Source organism: Notechis scutatus, chromosome 1, assembly GCF_049901735.1.
Source record: "Notechis scutatus isolate UNSWTSFEM ecotype Mainland chromosome 1, rNotScu1.2, whole genome shotgun sequence".
NCBI lineage: Eukaryota > Metazoa > Chordata > Lepidosauria > Squamata > Elapidae > Notechis > Notechis scutatus.
The window spans coordinates 140,326,348-140,347,419 of record NC_142009.1 but is presented as its reverse complement, the minus strand read 5'-3'; the positions used below and the strand labels follow the sequence as shown (position 1 = coordinate 140,347,419).

The 21,072-nt window shown below is 38.1% G+C and overlaps 1 protein-coding gene across 29 annotated transcripts in view; it reads left to right on the top strand.

The window, feature by feature from the left end:
- The first annotated feature begins 1,094 nt into the window (after positions 1-1,094).
- PUM2 (pumilio RNA binding family member 2) overlaps positions 1,095-21,072 on the top strand; it is a 72,451-nt gene continuing 52,473 nt past the window's right edge. For 6 of the 29 annotated variants that reach the window (XM_087947247.1, XM_087947240.1, XM_026675562.2 and 3 more), the window contains exons 1-4: positions 1,132-1,428; positions 10,961-11,029; positions 20,045-20,150; positions 20,303-20,490. In XM_087947247.1, coding sequence (XP_087803373.1) covers positions 1,168-1,428; positions 10,961-11,029; positions 20,045-20,150; positions 20,303-20,490 — 624 coding nt within the window. In that variant the 5' untranslated portion in view covers positions 1,132-1,167. Of the gene's footprint in view, positions 1,509-1,551; positions 1,903-10,960; positions 11,030-20,044; positions 20,151-20,302; positions 20,491-21,072 lie in introns of those variants that run through there. The other 23 variants (XM_087947278.1, XM_087947303.1, XM_087947272.1 and 20 more) reach the window with 10 other exon arrangements.

The window sequence follows — 21,072 nt, the reverse complement described above, 5'->3', positions numbered from 1 at the left end:
GCACACCTGGAATACAGCATCCAGTTTTGAAAAAAAAACATTGAGACTTTGGAAGAAGTGCAAAGAAGAGCAATTAAGTTGATTAAAGGCCTGGAGACAAAAACATATGAAGAATGGTTGCAGGATTTGGGTATGGCTAGTCTAGAGAAAAGAAGGACCTAGGTGGAGCATGATTTCGGTGTTCCAGTATTTGAGAGGCTGCCACAAAGAGGAGGGGGTCAATTTATTTTCCAAAGCACCAGAGGGCAGGACAAGAAACAATGGATGGAAACTAATCAAGGAGAGAAGCAACTTGGAACTAAGGAGAAACTTTCCAACAGTGAGGACAATTAACCAGTGGAACAGCTTTGCCTTCAGAAGTTGTGGGTGCTTCATCACTGGAGGTTTTTAAGAAGAGACTAGACAGTCATTTGTCTAAAATGGTACAGGATCTCCTGCTTGAGCAGAGGGCTGGACTAGAAGACCTCCAAGGTCCCTTCCAGCTCCATTTTGATTCTGATCCTGAATTACTTCTGCATTTTCATTCTTGAAAAGTGCGCCGAGAAAAACGATTGAAGATGCCACGATTCTAAAATGGGCGTGAGAAATAAATGAACACGGCACAAAAACCAAACGGGCGGAGGGAGGGAGAGAGGGGTCATCCGGTGTGCTGCAGGTGACCTTGACTGTGGACTGCTGATGAAGCCTGTCCCTTCGCAGGTGTTCAAGGCAACATAGCAATTTTGCGTGCCTGTTTTCCGAGGAAAGGTCCAATTCATTCAGAACACTCGATTAAAAGGCAGCTTGGCCTTTGCGCGGCTTTGACTTTTGACGCCCTTTCCCTTTGCAGCGGCATCCCACTTTAAAACCGACTGTAATCAAAGGCCGGAAGTCTCCTTAGTACCTTATGACGACTCGCACTCTTCGCTTGAACGGGTATGGGCTTTGTTTGGGTGTATTACCCCCCACCCCACCCCGGCGGCGTGCGTCCGTCCGTCGTACGCACGCGCAAAAGCGGACGCCAAGCGAGCGCTTCACGCTTCGGAGAAACGCGCCGAGACGCACGCACGGCCTCGCTGTCAAGTCAAGCCGTCCTACTGTCCCTCCCTTGTGCCGGCGTTCGCCGATGGGTTGGCGGCGCGCATGCGCACTCGTGGGCAGCTGCCGCCGCCGCTGCCGCCGCCGCGTATGTCCGTCCCTCTCTTTCTGTCTTTCACTCGCCATGTTGTGAGCTTTCTTCCCGTTGACAACGACGGTGGCGGCGGCAGAGGTGGAGGAGGTGGTGGTGGTGGAGGAGGAGGAGGAGGGGGAGGGGCGGTGGCAGGAAGGCAAGGGTGGCAGGGAGGGGGCAATTGGATCGTTGTTGGCAAGAGTCTTCCGGGAGGAAGAGGGAGCCCCCTCCTTTCCGTGTCCGTTACAACAAACAGCGCTGCCCGCTCCCCCCAGCTCGTGAGTATCCGGCCGTGGGAGAGGAGGAGGAGGGGGGGGAGATGGAACGGAGGGGCAGCGCGCGAGGGAGGAGCAAAAGGGTAAACACCCCCCCCCCCGCCCCCACCACCACCACCCGCGCGCGCCTTTCCATTCCCCACACACAGCGCTTCACCCACGTTCTTTTGTTTCGGTCCCGGGGAAAGAGCGGCTGCAGCTGCCCGGGGCCTTGGCGGGTGGTTTCGCGCACGTCGCAGCCTCGCCTCCAACCTTCCTCCCCTCCCCTCTCCTCCCTCCCTCCTTTGTGTTGCGGGGAAGTAGTAGGCCTCGTTAGGCAGGCCCGGGCTGGCCGAAGCGAGGAGGAAGCCGTGTAAAAGGGGAGGTGGAGCGGGGTGGGGGGTGTGCAGCCGCCGAGGAGAGAAGAAAGGAGACGGGTCCGTGTGGGTGTGGTGGTTGGAACGAGCCGCTATGGTGTTAGTAGGAACGTTTGACCGGGTGGGTTTGTTTCCGTTTCTCTCTCTCTTTGTTGTTATGGCTGCGTTTCGGGCGAGGAGGAGTCGGATAGAAGGTGGCTCGGACCGCGGCTTGCTTAGAAACGGGGAGGGGGAGAGAATGGTGGCTGGCGGATCTTTTTTTGGGGGGGGGGAGAAGTGCCGTTTGGGGAGGGAAGTGGGGGCTATTTTCGTTGGGAGGGTGCGCTTCAGCTCTTCCAACCTTTCGGGGTCCTCCCCCCAAAAATCTTGAGGATGTGTGGGGCAAAAGGAGAGGGGGGAGACAGCGTTGGACCGAGCAGACGTCGTTTGCAGAAAGGAGTGCTTGAGGGCCTATTCTTCGGTGAGGGGAATCGAGCGACAGGGAGGGAGGGAGGGATGGGGGGTCTCTGAAGATTTACCCTGGATCGGTCGCGAATAAAGTACTTTATACTGCCTTTGTTTCGGAGACGGGATTTGTCTCTGCGGACTCGCGGCACTTCCCCTCCCCCGCAAGCGTTCACGTTGGGGTGCTAAAATGTCAAGAACCTTAGCACGGGTCTTTTTACCAGGGAATCGGAAAGGTAAACTGATCGCTTGCTTTCATTGTATAAGTAGTCTGTTGTTAATCTTAATTAGGGTGAATGAATGCATGGGGGGGGGGGAAACAGTGCTGGAAGAGGGGAGGCAATAATCAGAATTCGCTTCTGCTTGAAAATCGGTGAAAGTATTTTAAAGGTAATCCGAGTTGCAAATAGAGAATATGGTTTGTTTGCCACTTTGAAATAATAAACTTTCCTTTGGACCTGCTTCTTTCTAGGATAAAATTATTCTTGGGAAGAAAATACAGATCAAATTGAAGGGTTCAAAGAAACAATTTAGCTATTAATTTAGACGTGATTCTACTTAGTTCCATTCTCTGTATGGTACTGTATATTGAAACGGTAAGATGACTTCGTGAGTTAGGTTCGCAGAACTTATTAGGCTACAGTATTGGCTGGTGATTATAGTTCAGTATGTTGTGCTAATATATTGTGTTTGGTGGTGAACACCCCATTCTTCCAGAACTTTTGAAGGCTGAGGTGAAATGAAATGTGTAAGAACAGTTTGTTTTGATGCTTGAAGGGAGAATCTCTGGAAAGTGCAACCAGATATTATACAAGGGTCAACAAACAGGAAATAGTGTGGGGAAATTGTGTACTATGGTTTTTAGGGTGTAACAAGATACTCAGTAAAAAAAAAAAAGTTCTTCAACTATGCCTTGGTTAAAAAAAGATACTCTAATATATTTGTGAAGCATAAAGTCATGATTTAAGCAAGGCAGATAAGCATATATTTCACTGCAATTTTAAATTAAAGTAACTTAAATCTGAGTGATGTGTGAATAAAGCAACTAGCAATTGTTTAAAAGTTTAGATAAATATAGTTCTGAATAGCATTTCCCTTTTTGTGTCTTTAGAATAGTAAATACTTTTGTAGGATATATATAGTTCAAATGACAATAAATTTGGTTTTAATTAATGTTGCAATCAGAAAAAAACTATTTTTTTCAGATTTTTTGATGTACCTTTCACTATATATTGAATAATGTAATTCAGGTTATTTAAAATGGTTAGTTTAAATAGTACACGTTATTGTACATTTTATTGAAGAATCTAGATTATCGTTGCAGGTACAAGCCACTGAGCCAGTGGCATACATTTGTTCACACCCAAACCTATAGGGTTTGTCTATGTCAAAAAACATAGTTTAAGAGATTCTTCATGATCCAGTAAAATTGAATATTCATTAACAAAAACAAACTAAAACACTTTGTAGATTAAATCTAGAAATAACATTGAGAGTCAGCCTCCTCTACTTTCTGTATAGAGTTCTTTGTAGAGTAGCATTTGAAAAGGTATGTCCAATTAATGCCCCTTCCCAAATGTTCTGTTCTGCACTATTCTGGCTCTTATTTTACTTTATTTATGTATCAAATTTATGGACTGTCGTCTTACTCAAAACAACTTCTTGGGGGATGGAACGGAAGGGAGATTTGGGAGGGGAGGTGCTACTCTACATTCAAAGTAATTTTACACTCCAGCGTGTGTTGACAAACTATTTTCAAGAAACACTCCTTAACACAAACTCATGGGAATAAAAGAATGGCCCAGCTTCAATAGCTATATTTTCTGTGTACCAAGTCTAGGACTCAAGGGGAGAAAGCATGTTTAAAAACTTCAACCCACAGCCTATAATGCAACCCACAGCCTATTATAGCTCACATTAATCACATCTTTGCAGTCATTGTTTATATTATTCAAGACCTAGAAAGAGATAGTGTTCTAGTGGCAGTGGAGTCCTTTTTTCCTCATAGTGTGTAACAATGCCTGTGAATCAACAAAGATTGAATTTACTAGTGCTAGTCCAAAACAACATTGGACATTAGATTATGTCCTCTTGTACCATACATATACTTACTAGCTTTGGTTTTTTTAATCATGGTGCACAGATAAAAGGAAGAAGACTCATATAGCTTTTTTAAATTGGAATCCCCACATTGAAAATGCATGTCCCTGCTCAGTTCAGAAGAGAAAAGAAATTGTGAAGTATAGGGGACTTGAGCAAAGAAAACAGCAAATAGACAAGTAACTTTTAGTAGCTTACTTGCTTGATCAATATCATTGAAAAGAAAACTGAACTAATTGATTAAAACCCATACTATAAATATCAGGAGGCAAGTTTCCATGTGGTTGAACATGATGGACATATAAATACCAGGCATATGTTGCTCAGGCTGACAATCTAATCATGTATACTACAATCATGTGAATTGTAGAAGAAGCCCTTCTGAAAATTTCTTAATCACAGAGTGGGGCTTTCAGTTCTGTATGGAACTAAGTGTGATGTAGATCATGAGGAGAGCAGTCTATAAAGAGCAAAATATAAACTGAGGAAAGAACAGTGTTCAGCAGTTGCATGGTTCTAGGATGCACAGTGGATTATTTTTTGGTCAAGAAATTAGAGGTAAATGAAATGAATGAAGTCACCAATATTCGTCAATGGTATTTAAAGCCTGTAAAGGCAATCCTTGATTTACTACCATGTGTTTAGTGGCCATTTGAAATTACAATAGCACTGAAAAAGTGACTTGTGACCGTTTATCACACTTAACAACCTTGCAGTATCCTTGTGGGTCATATGATCAAAATTTGGACACTTGGCAATTGGCATGTATTCATGACAGTTGCAGTATCCCAGGGTCATGTAATCATCTTTGGTGACCTGTTAAGCAAAGTAAATGAGGAAGCTAGATTCACTTAACCACATCACTAGCTTAACAACCACTGTGAATCACTTAACTGTAGCAACAAGGGTCAAAATAGGGCAAAACTCACTTAACAATGAGCTTCTTTAGCAACATAAATTTTGGCTCAATTGTGGTTGTAAGTCAAGAACTACCTGTAATAGATATGGCCATATACCTTTCCTGTTTGTAGAGCTGATAGCGGTATGCAGTTAAATTATAGATTGGTCTGTTTCTTACAGGCCTGGTTTTGGTGCTGTAAGGCAAATAAGGACAATGAGTGTTGAGCCTGCAGCTATAATTATTAGAGCGGAAGACATTACTTTTTTCACCAGAAAGTCCACCTATGTTGAAAGGCATCTTTTATAGTTGAAGGATAATTTCCTCTGATGAGGATAGGAACATTAATGAAGTTGCTTGGAGAAAAGGTGATATCCATAAATGGGTGAAGGGCTTGAGAATAGGGGATAATTACAAGTAGTTCTCAACTTACGATCCTAATTCAGCCCAACATTTATGTTGCTAAGTGAGACATTTGTTAAGTGAGCTTGCCACATTGTATGCCTTTTCTTGCAACAGTTCTTAAGAGAATCACTGCAGTTAAATTAGTAACATGGTTGTTAAGTAAATCTGGCTTCCCCATTGACTCCACTTGTCAGAAGGTCACAAAAGGGATCACATGACTTTGGGACACTGCAACCGTCATAGACGTGAGTCAGTTATCAAGCATCAAATGTAAATCATGTGACCAGGGGATACCGCAAAAATTGCAGTGTGGAAAATGGTCATAAGTCACTTTTTGAGTGTTAGTAACCTCATACAATCACTAAACGAACTCTTGTAAGTTGAGGACTATGTTTAAAGCATTTTAAAAACATTTTCAGCACTGTTTTTTCTAATTTTCTTACTTCCTGACCAGAACATTCTATTCTCACCCCCCACCCAACTTTTACTTATAGAATCTAGATTATTAGTTGAATATACAGGTAGTCCTGAACTTACAACAGTTTATTTAGTGACTGTTCAAAGTTATAATAACACTGAAAAAAGTGACTTATGACCATTTTTCACACTTTATAACCATTGTAGCATCCTCATGGTCACATGATCAAAAATCAGACACTTGGCAACTGACACTTATTTATGATGGTTGCAGTATCCCAGAGTCATATGATGATCACCTTTTGTGATCTTCTGTCAAGCAAAGACAATAGGGAAACCAGATTCACTTAACTGTTTTACTAATTTAACAACTGCATTGATTCACTTAATATCTGTAACAAGAAAGGTTATAAAATGGGGCAAAACTCACTTAGCAACAAAAATTTTGGGCTCAATTGTGGTCATAAGTAGGAGACTAACTATATATAGAGTCTCAAAGATTGGTGGTTAGAATTATAGGAAGAGAGTGCCTCAAAATAGTTCACAGTAGTTCAGTTCCTTCATATGTTTTAAGTTTAGATTTTATCCATTGCAAGGTATATTCCATTGGTTCCATCAGTAGAGTTTTCCTTCATATATGTGACTGTGAATCCAGAATAACAGTCTGTATATTATGTGAATTGAGGATTACATGTCCAGGTTTTAATATGACTGGTGGTATACTGCTCTTGAATGCTGAATTTCACTGTTCCGGATTAATTGGGGCATAGAGTTGTGTGAAACTCATTAATAAAAGAAAACAACATACTCAAAAATTCCGAAATATTCTGTCCCTCCTCTGGATGCTTATTCTAGGTGAAACAATTTTTTGAAGCAAACCTTTCTACTGAAAGCTTGGGATACTTCAGCTCATTTCTGGTTCAAACAATTTACTTTCAGAAATCAACAAACTATATTTAGGAACAGCATGGTCTCTAGAGGAGGATCTGTTATGTTTCAGACTGCTCTATTCTTCAATGACTGAATTTTATATGTTTCTATTGGGCAGTAAGTTCGTCATTATTTTTTCCATATCCATGGAATTCATGAATTTGCCTTGTGCAAATTCATTGGCTTGAAGTTGTCCTACTAAAATGGAAGAATTTGAGAGAATACAGAGAATACCATAACTGTGATACTGCTAATACCTATACTGTAATTCATGTTTCAGCTTTTCATTGGCAGAACGATTCTGAGAATGTATTTTGCCCTCTATACTTTAATACTGTAATTTAACATAGATTTCATCTGGAGTATCTCTGCTGTTTTTATCCATTCCCACATTTTATAAATGCGAAGAATACTTTGAATTTTTCAGATATGCTGACTATGCTAAGAGTTTTAAGAGTTTGTTGAATATCGTTAAAATAGAAGACAGCCCTTCTTTCAAGCAGATTGAACCATGTGCAATCTCACATGAGCCCAAAAATCTGAAGTGTGCAGATAGCCTGAGCCCCAAGTGATGTTTTTGTGAACCTCTGACAAAAATTGATGGAGCAAGTTCTCATTATGCCTTAGGACAGAACACTTTAAATGGTTTATCTTTTATTCTGCTGTGAAAGGATGCAAATCTGAAACTGAAACTGTTTTGTCCTAAGCTTGCACACTCATATAAATTTTTGTAGGACTTGGTGATCTTATGAGATTATAACCATTTCCAATATTTTAAAATTAGAGAACTTTTTTAATGTTAAGTTGTTGCTGACCACTTTTACAGTAGAAATACATTAACAAGATTTATATGTATCATATGTTATTTGGTTCTGTGCCTATTTAGTATAGTATTTGACTCATTGTTACTTTGAACTGGTTAATTCTAAATAGAAGAGAAGCTGGAGATGCATACTAGTTATAGCAGGACACTTAACAAGGTTATAGTGATGAATAGAAACCATTGTTAAATAAAACTCATGAGTTTTTCACTTTAAATTAAAATATTCCCCACCATCTTCATGATAAGGAATTTGGATTAATTATAACTTAATTGTATTGTCTTTACCCTGTAGTTTTATAGAGAGCTGGTCCCAAATCTGGGTTTCCATCTTACTCTTGTATGTTATTTTTTTTCCAAACTGATAACTATAGTTGAATGATAAAAAAATAATGCTCCCCTTTTTATTTCAGTGCTGTCGCTGCACTCTTTTTAAGAATGTGTATGAGTGAAATCACACAATTTCAAATGGAGTACTAATTAGTTGTATAATAATACTACAGAATACTTAAAATTCAATACAGGTAGTCCTCGACTTGTGACCACAATTCAGCCCAAAATTTCTGTTATTAAACGAGACATTTATTGAGAGTTTTTCCCCATTTTATGACCTTTCTTGCCTCAGTTGTTAAGTGAATCATTGCAGTTGATAAATTAGTAACCCTTTTATTAAGTGAATCTAGCTTCCCCATTGACTTTGCTTGTTGAAACATTGAAAAAGATGACCACATGACCTTGGGACACAGCAACAGTCATCAATATGAACCAGTTGCTAAGCATCTGAATTTTGATCACAATTAATGATCCTGTGGATGCTGCAAAGGTTGTGAGTGAAAAATGGTCATAAGTCACTTTTTTTCAGTGCCATTATAACTTTGAACAGTCACTTAATGAAAGGCTGCAAGTTGAGGACTACCTGTACTCAAATTATTTCAAAAAGTACATTCCAATTAAATAATACAGAGAAAAATTCTTTTAAAAGATTCATTTGCAGTTCTCAAGCTTGAAGGTGATAGTGTCATGGAGCTGAATAGCTTGAGGGAAGCATGAATTCTGGCTTATATTAGAGAATTCTAAAGAAAATAAAGCTCTTCTTGTTTACCAGAAGAAGGGGCCAATAGGAAAGATTTAACTTTACCTTTTCTAGTTAGAAGGCAGCGCTTAATGTTCTTTGCCATCTGGTGATAGCTAATTGCTTCCCAATCTTAGTTCTACCTTTTGCAGACTAAGAAAGGTGTTTCCTCTTTGGTACCATTTTCAGGACTAGGGTTTTAAAAAAAAAGATGGAGGAAGGAAAATCCTTTTGAAAGTACAGTGCAAGTGACAAGCAGACAGCCTAGCATCAGTACTCTGCTTCTTTGTCTCCAGTCAGTGGAGTGTCAGTTGATGGAAAGTAGCTGTGTTAGCTGTAGTCAGGCCAAGAGAGTCTTGGAGTAATCTTCTCTGATCCCCAATTCAGCAGCGGGCCGAGAAGTCCCTCATGACTCCTCCCAGTTTTTTTGTATTTAGTCTGCTATCATCTTTGTATACTTCCTGCAAGAGTCAAATATTGACTGGCACTAGCTACAGAAGACCTACTTTCCCTCCCATCAGAAGCAATAGAAACTCATACGGCTCAATACACCTGAGACTGACTTCAGAGAGGCACAGGCCGTTTGAGTAGTTGAGTAACATAGTTGGCTTCAGTTGTGGTGCCCTTTGATAGTCCTCCCCTTTCCAACAGGAGCTGGCAGATAAAGATGCAAATCCAGTTCCCATCCAGTGCTGGCTAATGGCTAGTGGTAGAGATTTCAGTTGTCTGCAATAAAAAGTCACCTGCAGCTTCTAAATTAGAACATGTACCTCTCCCCTCACTGTCTTAAATGTCAAGATGAGAGTACTGAATTAGAGATGCTGCTTGCAGAGTATGTGGGCTCGGCTATAGCTTGGGCTAGTTAGGCCTAATGAACCTAGAATTATGGGAAAGAGCAGTTCCCAGTGGAGTCAATGGCAGACTCTTGGGTGGATACAAACTGCAGTCTACCAAATATCAAGCAGAACAGTAGAGTTCTCGGTGCTGAATCATTTATTGGACTGGTCCAATGCAGTTCAGAGCTCACTTAAGTTTGAGGAGCCATCAACCATCCCTTTTCTTGTCTAAAGATCTTAGGGCAGTCTTTCTTAATATGACCAAATACTCACAGGAGTCCCTCTAGGAAAGGAGAGGTAAGAGAGATAGCAAAGTAACCAACAGAAAAAACTCTTATCCAAACTCAACTTTGAATTCCTTAAATGAAAAAGAAAGCTCCTCACTAATACAGTGTGTGAGTGCAAGGTCTAGGAAATCAAATGGGCCAAAGGCTGCTTTTCAGAAAAGAATAGCTTTGTGATGAGGAAGATGGAAACACACTTTGGCACAAAGGTTCCAGAGGCTGTTCAAGTCAGATGCCTACAATGTGAAAGTCAAAAAGTTGGCAGTGTGCTACTGCTTACATTACTAAAAAGATCAGAGAGGTGCCAGGCACATCCACGCCAGACTGGGATTGCCTCTTCCTGATTTCCCCCCCTGAAATAATTAGTAAGGAATGGGTGGAACCATTGAAGAACAGAATTGTGTCTTCCTTGTTTGACTAGTTTTATTTCCTGTCTGAGGAACATATGGACTGGATAAAAACTTGGAACAGAATTCGGGAGTGTACATGGGGCAGGAGCAAGTCCTTCTGCATAAGGATTTCATCTTTAGTTTAAATACAAAATTTAGTGAAATTGGATGTTTTGTATCAAAATGAGTATGTATCCTTGAAATGTTATTTGTTAGAATGGTTCATTCAGATTTTGGTTGTGCTGTATTTATTTATGTAGAAATTTCTCAATATAAACTCATTTAATGTTCTGTTTTTGTAGTTTGTATTATTTTTTAAATTCCTTAACATTTGAATTTAGCAAATATTTATTCACAAAGTTTAATATTTATTTTGAAGACAAATAATACAATTTATAGGAAATGTTTTCATAAAAATAAGTGATAATGGAAACAATTAGTAAAAACTGTACATCATTGTTTGAAAATAAAATAATTCAGTTGTATCACCTGTACTACAATTCTGTGAAATCTGATATTGCATAACGTTTCATATAAAATCAATCAGTATTCTGTTTTGATTTATTTTTTCCTGTCTCTTTTAGGTTTGCTCTGTGGATGAAATGAATCATGAGTTTCAAGCTCTTGCATTAGAATCTCGGGGAATGGGAGAGGTAAATATTTAAAAATGCAATTTACAGAATATGTATTTATATTTATTTGTTAATTGCAAATTTTAAGGCCTAGAAGTGTTACCCTATTTAGAATATATAATCATTCTCTCAAAACATAATTATTTAAATAATAATATGCACAAAAGAGATCAATTTTAATATAATTCTCATTTTTAAAAACTGTTTTTGCTTGTTCATAAAAGTTTAATTATTTCCTCAAGGATTTTCAACTGATTAAAAAAAATCAGTTTTTAAACATACAAAAAAAGTAATCATCTTAATGTTTATTCTTTAACTGAAAACGCAAGGAAGAGAGGCTTCATGGAAGTATGCAAATAATAGATATATTTATTATAATACAGAGACTGACACTTGTTACATGCAATTTTTTTTTATTCTGCATGAGGTTGCAACGATTTTTTAAAAAACATTTTGGTGTAGTACAGTGTTAATTATTCCCTGCATTTACAAATTCCATATTCATCTAAAAGAAACATTGCTTTGAGTTTAAGGGAATCCCTTTAAAAAAATAAAAAAACAAGGCATAAACTTGCCAAAAATTCAACATTCTTCCAATTTTTCTTGTGCTGCTAACTAGAAGTGTCATCTCTCCCTGAAACTAATCCTGTATGAATCAGTATGAATTCTTCAACAGGTGCATATGTGATTCATTTGGTTTATGCATAAATGGTTTTGTACACTCCAAAAAGAATACATAACAAAATTTAACTGAATTAATAAACATTGACTATTGATTAAAAGTGCTTTAATTTAATTTATTTAATTTACATAAATTAATGCCATCTATGGGAGTGTGTATTTTGTATATATGAACGTACTCATGTACATGTACATGCAAAGAAGAGATGCATACACACACTCAAACCATTCTCTTAATATATAATGCTTCCTTATACAAACACACAATTACATATAGTCATGCAGAATAACTTTAAGCAGGTTAACCTGCTTTGACAGTTAACCCGCTGTCATTGTGGCGGGGGTGGGAGTTGTGGGGGGTGATTTTTTATTTTTTTCCAGATTTTGTTCTACTGTACTTTATTAATTTATTTGATTCTTTTTGTTTTTATTTATTTTATTTTAAGTATGGTTTTACATTCTGTAAGCTGCCTAGAGTCTCCATGGGTGAATAGATGGCAATATATTATGCAAGTTCACTCAGCAATAAATCGCATTGTGTTCAGAGGTCATCAGCTGGGATGCTGGCCTTGCTCCTCTCTCATTCCTATTTCACATTGAGACCAAGAAACTTCAATGAAGAGCCTCTTTATTTACAGAGTTCCCATTCAATAAAGATCCTGATCTTGCTTTCTCATTTACTGGAAAGTCTCTATTGAATAGAAGCATTTCGATGCTGGAAAAGTTGTGCATTGTTTATACATGCAAGAGAACAAGAGAATAGGGTTAGTATGTCTATCTCACGTTCTTCCTCTCCTCAGTTTCAGCCATGATATTCATTATTTGCACTTCTTTTTCATTAGCTTGTTGTAAGCTGCTTCTAAAAATGTTCTCTGCAGAAAGAGAAAGATAGGGCTAGCATATTCATCCCAGTTCCCTACCTGCCATTTCTCCTCTCTCCAGCTTTTATTTCAGTTTCTTTCATTACTTGTTTCTTTTACCAGTTAGCTTTCTATCAACGGTATCTCTGATTATTATCAGTAACGTGATAATAAATACCAATAGCAGGATAAAAACTCCCCCATCCATAAAAATCTTTATTTCAGTGTAAGAACAATAACTTGGAAAAAAAATTGTCCACCCAAGATAATTTGGGAAGTTCTTATGTAAAATAAGATAAATAAAATATTCAAATTGTTGTAAATAACATTTATTAAAGTAGGGTTAAATTATTTTGGAATGAAAAACTGCATACAAACCTATCATTGTTTTCCCAAGTGATGTTACACTGATTCAAGAAAAAGAGTGAATATAAAGCAAAAGATTTGAAATAAATTCTATAAAAGTCTAGTTAAATAAGTTATATTGTCTTGCTTCTAAATTAGTTTTACGAGATGTATCTTGTCTTTGAATTGCTTTATTTATACATGCTACTTATATAGCCATCATCTCACATCAGTTACTTTAGATGGTATAGAGAGGGTTATTTTAAAAAAGGAGCACAATATATAATGTAAACAACCAAAATAATCTGAAATAATAGTAATATATGCCTACAGTCTAGAAAACATTCTATTTTCAATAAATATAGAGCAGTGGTTGCCAACCGGTGGCCCGCGGCCCACTGGTGGGCCTTGAGAAAATTTTGGTCCGAAAAGGCCATCTTTAAAAATTGCTTTTCAAAAGAATAGGCTTGTTCGCCTGGTACCGGTCCGGACCGCGGTTGGGACCCTGGTATAGAGGTTATTTTAAAAAGACAATATATAATGTAAACAACCAAAATAATCTGAAATAATAGTAATATATGCCTACCGGTTGCCAACGGGGCTGGCCACTGGTGGGCCTTGAGAAAAGAGAAATCTCATCCCTAGAGCACCCCCAAAGCAATTAATCCAGGCTGCACAGGAACACAAGGCTGCACCGCCCACATGGCCCACAGGAACCCTCCCCGCCCACTCACTCCTTACCTAGCAAACTTGCCTGCTAAATTACTATTTATCCTTTTTCTGACCATCATCTGTTCTGCTGTGCTGGGAGATTTACATTAGCTAACATGCAGGAAATGGTTGGATTTCTTGCTTTCTAGCTAAGCACCGCCAAACCTCCCTTATGACTGAAGGTTTGCTTGCAAGTAAATTCAGTGCAGACTCATGGCAAGCAAATTTGAGAGATTGAGCTAGCCGATGGCAGATAGATAGATCACTGAATGATTTTGTGAGCAACTCAATCTGCCTGCTTTGCCTGATTTTGGGTAAAAGCTGCTCTTTTTTTAAATAAAAAAAATCAATATTTACATGCATGGTGTGTTGTGAGTTAATTTTATGAGTTTGCTTGCAAGCAAATTTTATGTGACAGACTGAGCTAGCCGATGGCAGATAGATAGATTTCTGAATGAATCTGTGATTTTGTGAGAGACTCAATCTGCCTGCCTGCTTTGCCTGATTTTGAGTTAAAGTTGCTCTTTTTTTATAAAAAAAATCAATATTTATATAAATATTTATAATACTTACATACAAGCCATGCCCAGCCAGTCACATGACCACCAAGCCATACCCACAAATTAGGCCATGCCCACAGGACCAGTTAGTGGTCCCTGGGATCTAAAATTATGGGTTTGGTGGTTCCTGAGGTCCAAAAGGTTGGTGACCCCTGATATAGAGCAAAACAAATAAATCTGCCAGTAGGACTGATTTCATCTCCCAGTCCAAGTGTCTGAGGGAACTGTCCATGTTTTTAATGCCTTATGAAAGATCAAAAGCTTTGGGGGTCTTCTGTGTATCTGGGAGGACACCACTCCATAGTACAGGTCCTAGACAGACAAGGTATAACTTTTTAAGTTCTACAATATGAAATTTCCTAATAGAGTGGATCTGGAGCATCTGTTTCTGCTGGCTGCTGTGAGGTGAACAGAAACATAGATGGTCCCAAAAGAACTCTATACCATGTAAAAGCTTTGTAGGTGGCAACCAGAATCTTGAGTTGCATCCTGAAACCCATTGAAAGCCACTGCAACTCACAGAGCAGAGATGTCATATGGATATTTAGTAGCGCATCCTACACTGCCTGTTCCACTGCATTCTGGACCAGTTGCAGCTTCTGAATGCTCTCTAAATGCAGTCCTATGTAGAATGCATTATAGAAATCCAGCTGGGACTGGAGGGGAGGTCTAATGCTTGAGTTACTACAAGTAAAGCCTCCCAGTAAAAAATGAGCATGTTTGGTGCATAAGGCAGACTACCACAATAGCGGCCTATCTCAATAAAATATAATTTTAGTCTTCCTGTGGAGTTCATTTTCTGGTCTGGTCTTTGTAATGGGGCTAACAGAAAATGGCTCAAAAACTATAGCCATTTGCTTTTACTAGGTTTTGCTAAGGCCTGTTCTTCCCCATTCAGATTCCCAAAGCTCCAGACAGTGGGACAGAACTTTGATAACATGACTTTGTTGGCATGGGACAGAGATGTGTATTTGTTATCATCAACATACTGATGATATTGTACTTTGCCCCATGCCAGAGGGTGACCTCTTCCGGTGGTGTCCAGTAGTTGTTAAATAACAGAAAGGAGAAAGCAAAGCAGGGGCCTCTGGCTTGATCACCCACTTACCAACATTGTTGGAAGTGGCCTGGGGAAAAGGAGGAAAAACACAGTTTGCTGCTTTGCCATTAAATAGTTTGAGTTTGCTAAACTACATACCGTACTTACCGGACTATAAAGCGCATCGGAATATATGCCGCACCCACTAAATTTTAAAAGAAAAAAATATTTTTACATATATTAGCCGCACCAGACTATAAACCGCAGATATATATGCATCAAGTGCACCAAAAACTACTGGTAGCGTCGTCTTCTTTGCATTGACCACTTGCGTCTGACATGTTTTTGCGCCCCCTGATGGCAGTTAGCAAAGAAAAATCTATAGATAAGCCGCATTGTTGTATAAGCTGCGGGGTTCAAAGCATGGGAAAAAAGTAGCGGCTTATAGTCTGGTAAATATGGTAAATAAGGAGAACTAGTAGAATTCTGTTTATAGTTAAATGTATTTAATCTTTCCTAATGAATTTGGGAAATAGTATCGAACATGGCTTAAGAAGGACCCACTTAGGTTATTGGAGGAATGGGATGGGTGCTCAAATGTCAGAAGACTGAAAAGTTGATGGGAAAAGAGGAAAACTGGATGAAAAAGGATGAAACAAGAAAGATGACCTTGGGGGACAAGGGGAAGAGATGCTGCCTGGGAAACAATTGGATAAGAGAGGGAGAATCCTCCCAATGGCTTATGGTCAGGAAAAGAAACTTAGGATCTGATCTAATTGATCAAGCAATTAAAAGTGGTGGCAGAAAGTTTGTACCTTTGGACTTACAAGATTAATGTAGCCTTATAATGAAATAGAATTAGCTCATCTAATTGTGTTGCCTGTCTGGTTTATCTGGGAGGGATTACAGTGAGTGATTGAAGAATTCTTCTGTAGCACTGAAGGGCAGGAGAGAAGACATTGGCATCTGAAAACCTCAGAGGGATTTGACAGCTGATATAGACCAAACTGAAAGAAGAAGAGGCAACAGTCTAGACAGATGGACCATTAGCAATCCCAGCTTCAGAGTGGTTAAGCCCAGATTCGACAGCTGACAACAGGAATTAGACCAACAATAAAACAGGCAAGCAAGAGGTAGTTGGTAGTTTCTGAGATTGGGACCAGAATAAATAGTTACAATAGAACTAAAGCTCAATAGAGAGATTAAAAATCAAGATTTGGATTAAGAGTAGGAATATTAGACAGCTATAAAGGGATAACAACAAAGAGTGGAAGCTAGTTACACATAGTCCTCAATTTATATCTGTCATTGAGTTCAGAATTAGTCGTAATTCTTGCCAGTTGTTAAGTGAGTCATCATATGATTGCCTGATCTTATGAACTTTTTGCAGCAGTAGTTAAGCAAACATGGTCATTAAGCAAATTTTCACAAAAAATAAAGGAAACACAAGTAATTAAAAAGAGTGAAGGGGAGTATAACCCATTATCTGAAATGTCTCTATACTAATAAGTTGAGTTGGATGCCATGAGACACAAAAGCAATTATGATAGAATAGGGATTACAGAAATACAATGAGATGAAATCAATCAGTAAGAGGAATATAAGTGCAAGCGAGGTAATCATGTAATAAGAATACATGTATAGAGGTACTCTAGATTGATACTAGCAAATTTAGAAAGTATCTGGACTCTGCCTTGGATTTTGTCCTTTATAAAAAGGGAATTGGTGAGAATTCTTTTAAGTTCAAGTGATTGCATTGTAAGATTTTTTTTAATATCAAAAGCAAAACACAAAGGTGATATTGATGGGGGTGTATGTATGCATTGTCAAAGAGAAGAGAAATAAAACACATTAAAAGTGCCTTAACAAATAAGTGAAAAAATACAAAGCAAAGTCTATGTCTATAGGCAGTTTACTTATAAATGGCAAGTGCAATCAAGTCTTCAATCCAGGAGCCATATATTTATTTTTTCTTTATTTTTTTCCCTATGCATTTATCTTTACTATGTTGCAAGTCTTTTGACAATGGTATGGGCACAGAGAATACATTTATGTTGTCCATTTTTCAAATTACATGTACTAAGTGTATAGTCAATAGTTTAGTATCCTCTGAAAATTTTAGCTTTTGTTGCATTTACATTATCCACTAGAGATAGTCCTCAATTTATAACAGTTCATTTAGTGACCATTCAAATTTACAACAGCACTGAAAAAGTGACATGATCATTTTTCACATTTATAGCCATTGCAGCGTTCCCATGGTCATGTGATCAAAATTCGGATGCTTGGCAATTTGTTCATATTTATAATGTTTGCAGTGTCCTGTGTCACGTGATCCCCTTTTACAACCTTCTGACAAACAAAAATCAATGGGGAAGCCAGAATCACTTAACAGCCAAGTTACTAAACTACTGTAATGATTCATTTAACAACCGGGTTACTAACATAACAACTGCAACAATTCACTTAACAACTGTGGCAAGAAAAGTAGTAAAATGAGGCAAAACTCACTTAACAAATGTCTCACATAGCAACATAAATTTTGGGTGATTGTGATCATAAGTCGAGGACTACCTGTACTTTTCCCCAAAACTTGGTTTGGTTTGTTCAGATATAACAGTAGAAGGAGGAAAACAAATGAGGCATTGGGGTCATTGCTTACTCCAAATGAAAAATCTTCATAGATCTCAAAAAGAATATAAAGGAACTCATATGCTATTTTGCTTATGTCTGTTCAAGACTAACCTTGTCTCCTTTAACAAGGTAGCTAATGGGAAAGGGTTTGGATATGATTGCCTCAATTTCAGCTTTTTTAAGCAAGCTTTTTACAAGAGTGCATGTGACATTCTCATTGACAAGTTGATTTGGATGGCAGTATGTTAAGGTGGGTCCATAAGTGGCTGACAAAATTACACTCAGCATAAATGGCACTTCATTGAGCTAGAGAGCAGTAACTATTGGGGTCAAGCGGGGATCTATCAAAAGGCAAGTATTGTTCAACATGTTATTAATATTGGGATTGAGTTGCTTGTCCAATTTGCTCAAAATTCAAAGGTCTGGCCAACATCCAGGAAGATTGAATTGAGACTATAACTTAATCTGGAAAGATTAGACATCTCAGCAGAGAAAATATAAAGTATTGCATTTGGAAAAGAGAGATGTATGGCATATATACAAGATGCAAGATTTATAGCTTGAAAGCATTATGTCAGAAAAGGACTTGGGCTTAATCACAGATAGCCAGCTGAATGTGAGGTAGCTACTATCAGTAGCACTAATGCAAGTCTGGACTATGTTATAAAAATGCAGTACTGTCAAATACAGATGGAATTCTTATTCTCTCCCCTACTGATGAAACCACTTCTGCAGACCTGTGTATGATTCTAGACTCAACATTTCCGTAAATATATTAACCTTCCCTTAAGAGGCTGACAAAGATTTGTTGACAAAGGTTCTGTGATAAAAGGCTGGAAGAACCTGAGATGTTCAGCTTGAAACAAACACTGAGGGTAGACATGGCATTGTTCAGGTCCTTAAAAGGGTATCATGAAAAAGATATTTAGAAACTATGTTATTTCTGTTACGGCATAAAACAAAAATCAGAAATAATAAGTGCAAGTTTCAACTACCAAATTCTATTTAAAGAAAACCTTTTTGACAATAAGATCTGCACAGGAGAAGAATAGTCTGTCTAAGGCAGTGTTGGCGGGGGAGTGTCAGAAACTAGAAGTTCAGCTCCTCAATGCGTGCATGCACACTGGGGAACTCTTTTTCTGGTTTCCAGCACTCCCATGCGCACAAAGACCAGCTGGCCAGCGTGCTGGAACCCAGAAAAGCAACGGGCAATAGATAACGTGCTCGGAGAGATGGCTCTGTGTGCCACTTCTGGCACATGCCATGGGTTCACCATCATGTGAGCCTAAGGAGATTATGGATTCTCTCTCTGGAGATTATTTTTAGAGTCCAAGCATTCATTCTTCACAGTTTTGACTTGCCCATCTCTATCAGAGAAGGACTCTGACTGGTGTACAATAAAATGTTAAAATATAAAAACAGTATTTAGAAATTTAGTTACACCTCATGAAGATGGGTTAATTTGTTTTCCTGTAGCCTATAGAGTTCATCATCCCTGTGGTCCCTTCCAACAATTTTACAGCAGGTAGACTCTTGTTAATACTAAAAACATTTTTAAAAAACCAGCTTCCAGAAGTAATTGTTATGAATGTGTGACCTGGTTGAAGTGTATACTATCCTTGAAACTGTAACCCCATAATTTGGTTGGAGAACATTTAGCATCTATTTCAAGTTCACATTTATTTATTAAACCTATATAGATGTTAATCTCCATACAAGACTCTAGGCAGTTCATAAATAAAAAGATAGCAAAGCAATTCAAAAAAAGAGTGACTCTGGGTCATACACACTCATCCCAACCTATATCACAGGACTGTTGTAGGAAAAATAGGAGTGTTAGATTTTCTAATAAAGGCAGGATAAAAAATTACAGATAGTTAAAAACAATAGGAACTATAAAACCATTTAAAGTGAAAGCAAAATTTATAACTGAGATAATCATTTTATATCTAATAGTTAATATAGCCACTGCACCAATATTACCATACCTGTCTATCATCATGCTTATCAAATACAAAAGTATAGCACGTAATAAAGTACATTATTGGTTTATTAAATGCATTATTGTTTAATAAATACATTTATATCAAAAGAGATAAATGCAGAAACTCTAAATTCCTTTCTATAAATATAATTTATGAATATATATCTGGGCATTAGTTTGTTAATAAATGATCATAATTTTGAAATGTTTCTTTTGTAACAGCTGCTACCTGCCAAAAAATTTTGGGAACCAGATGATCCAGCAAAGGATGGACAAAAAGGGATATTTCTTGGTGATGAGTGGAGAGAAACTGCTTGGGCAACACCTCGTAAGTGATACTTGTTTAAGTCATTATGTAAACTGTACAATTTAGGGTGGGAAAAGACTGTTCCTAGGTTCAGTGATAGAAAAATCTGCATTGATTTAAACTGTATTAATTTGCATATTGATTTTAATATCTCTCTTTAAAATTTAAAATAGACCACTCCATGTCACATCCTATTATGGTTCAAAGAAAGCCTGGACATGTTTTTCATGGAACAAGTGAAGTAAACGCTGTCTTATCTCCTCGATCAGAGAGTGGTGGCCTTGGTGTGAGCATGGTCGAATATGTGCTAAGTTCTTCTCCAGCTGATAAATTGGACTCCCGGTTTAGGAAAGGAGCTTTTGTAAGTAACTTGTTTGTATCAAAAGTTATTGTAGGCTATTCTACAATATTACTACCTGTTAGATTTCACTCATGCTGCCATGTAATTTAGCAACAAATATATTAATTATTTTTGTTGTGGTCTCCAGAAAGCAGTGCTTTCTGCTAAACAAGATCTTATATGTATACTCAACTGTTCCATGTTCCTGTTGGGAAAATGGCTTCAAAATCATAATTGTAACATGAAGTGTTGTATATAGATCATCCATATGCCCTGCAAATATTTTTCAAAGGCTTTCTGTTCTTTTAAATAGCTGTATTTATTCCAAAGGTGCTTTCATTATGAGAAAGAGCAAGATGTCTTACAAAAGGACACATCAAGCATAAAATGACATTTTGGTTATATGTTGTTCAGTCATTCAATGGCTTCCAACTCTTCATGATTTGATGAAGATAATTTTACTAGGATTATCTATCTGTAATTGCTTCTTTGAGCTTATGCCATTTTAATTTAATATGTTTTATAGTATTTCACTCTAGACAGTATTACAGGGAAGAAAGGAGTACCAAAAACTGCCTCTTATGTGCAGGGTTAAATTCCTTT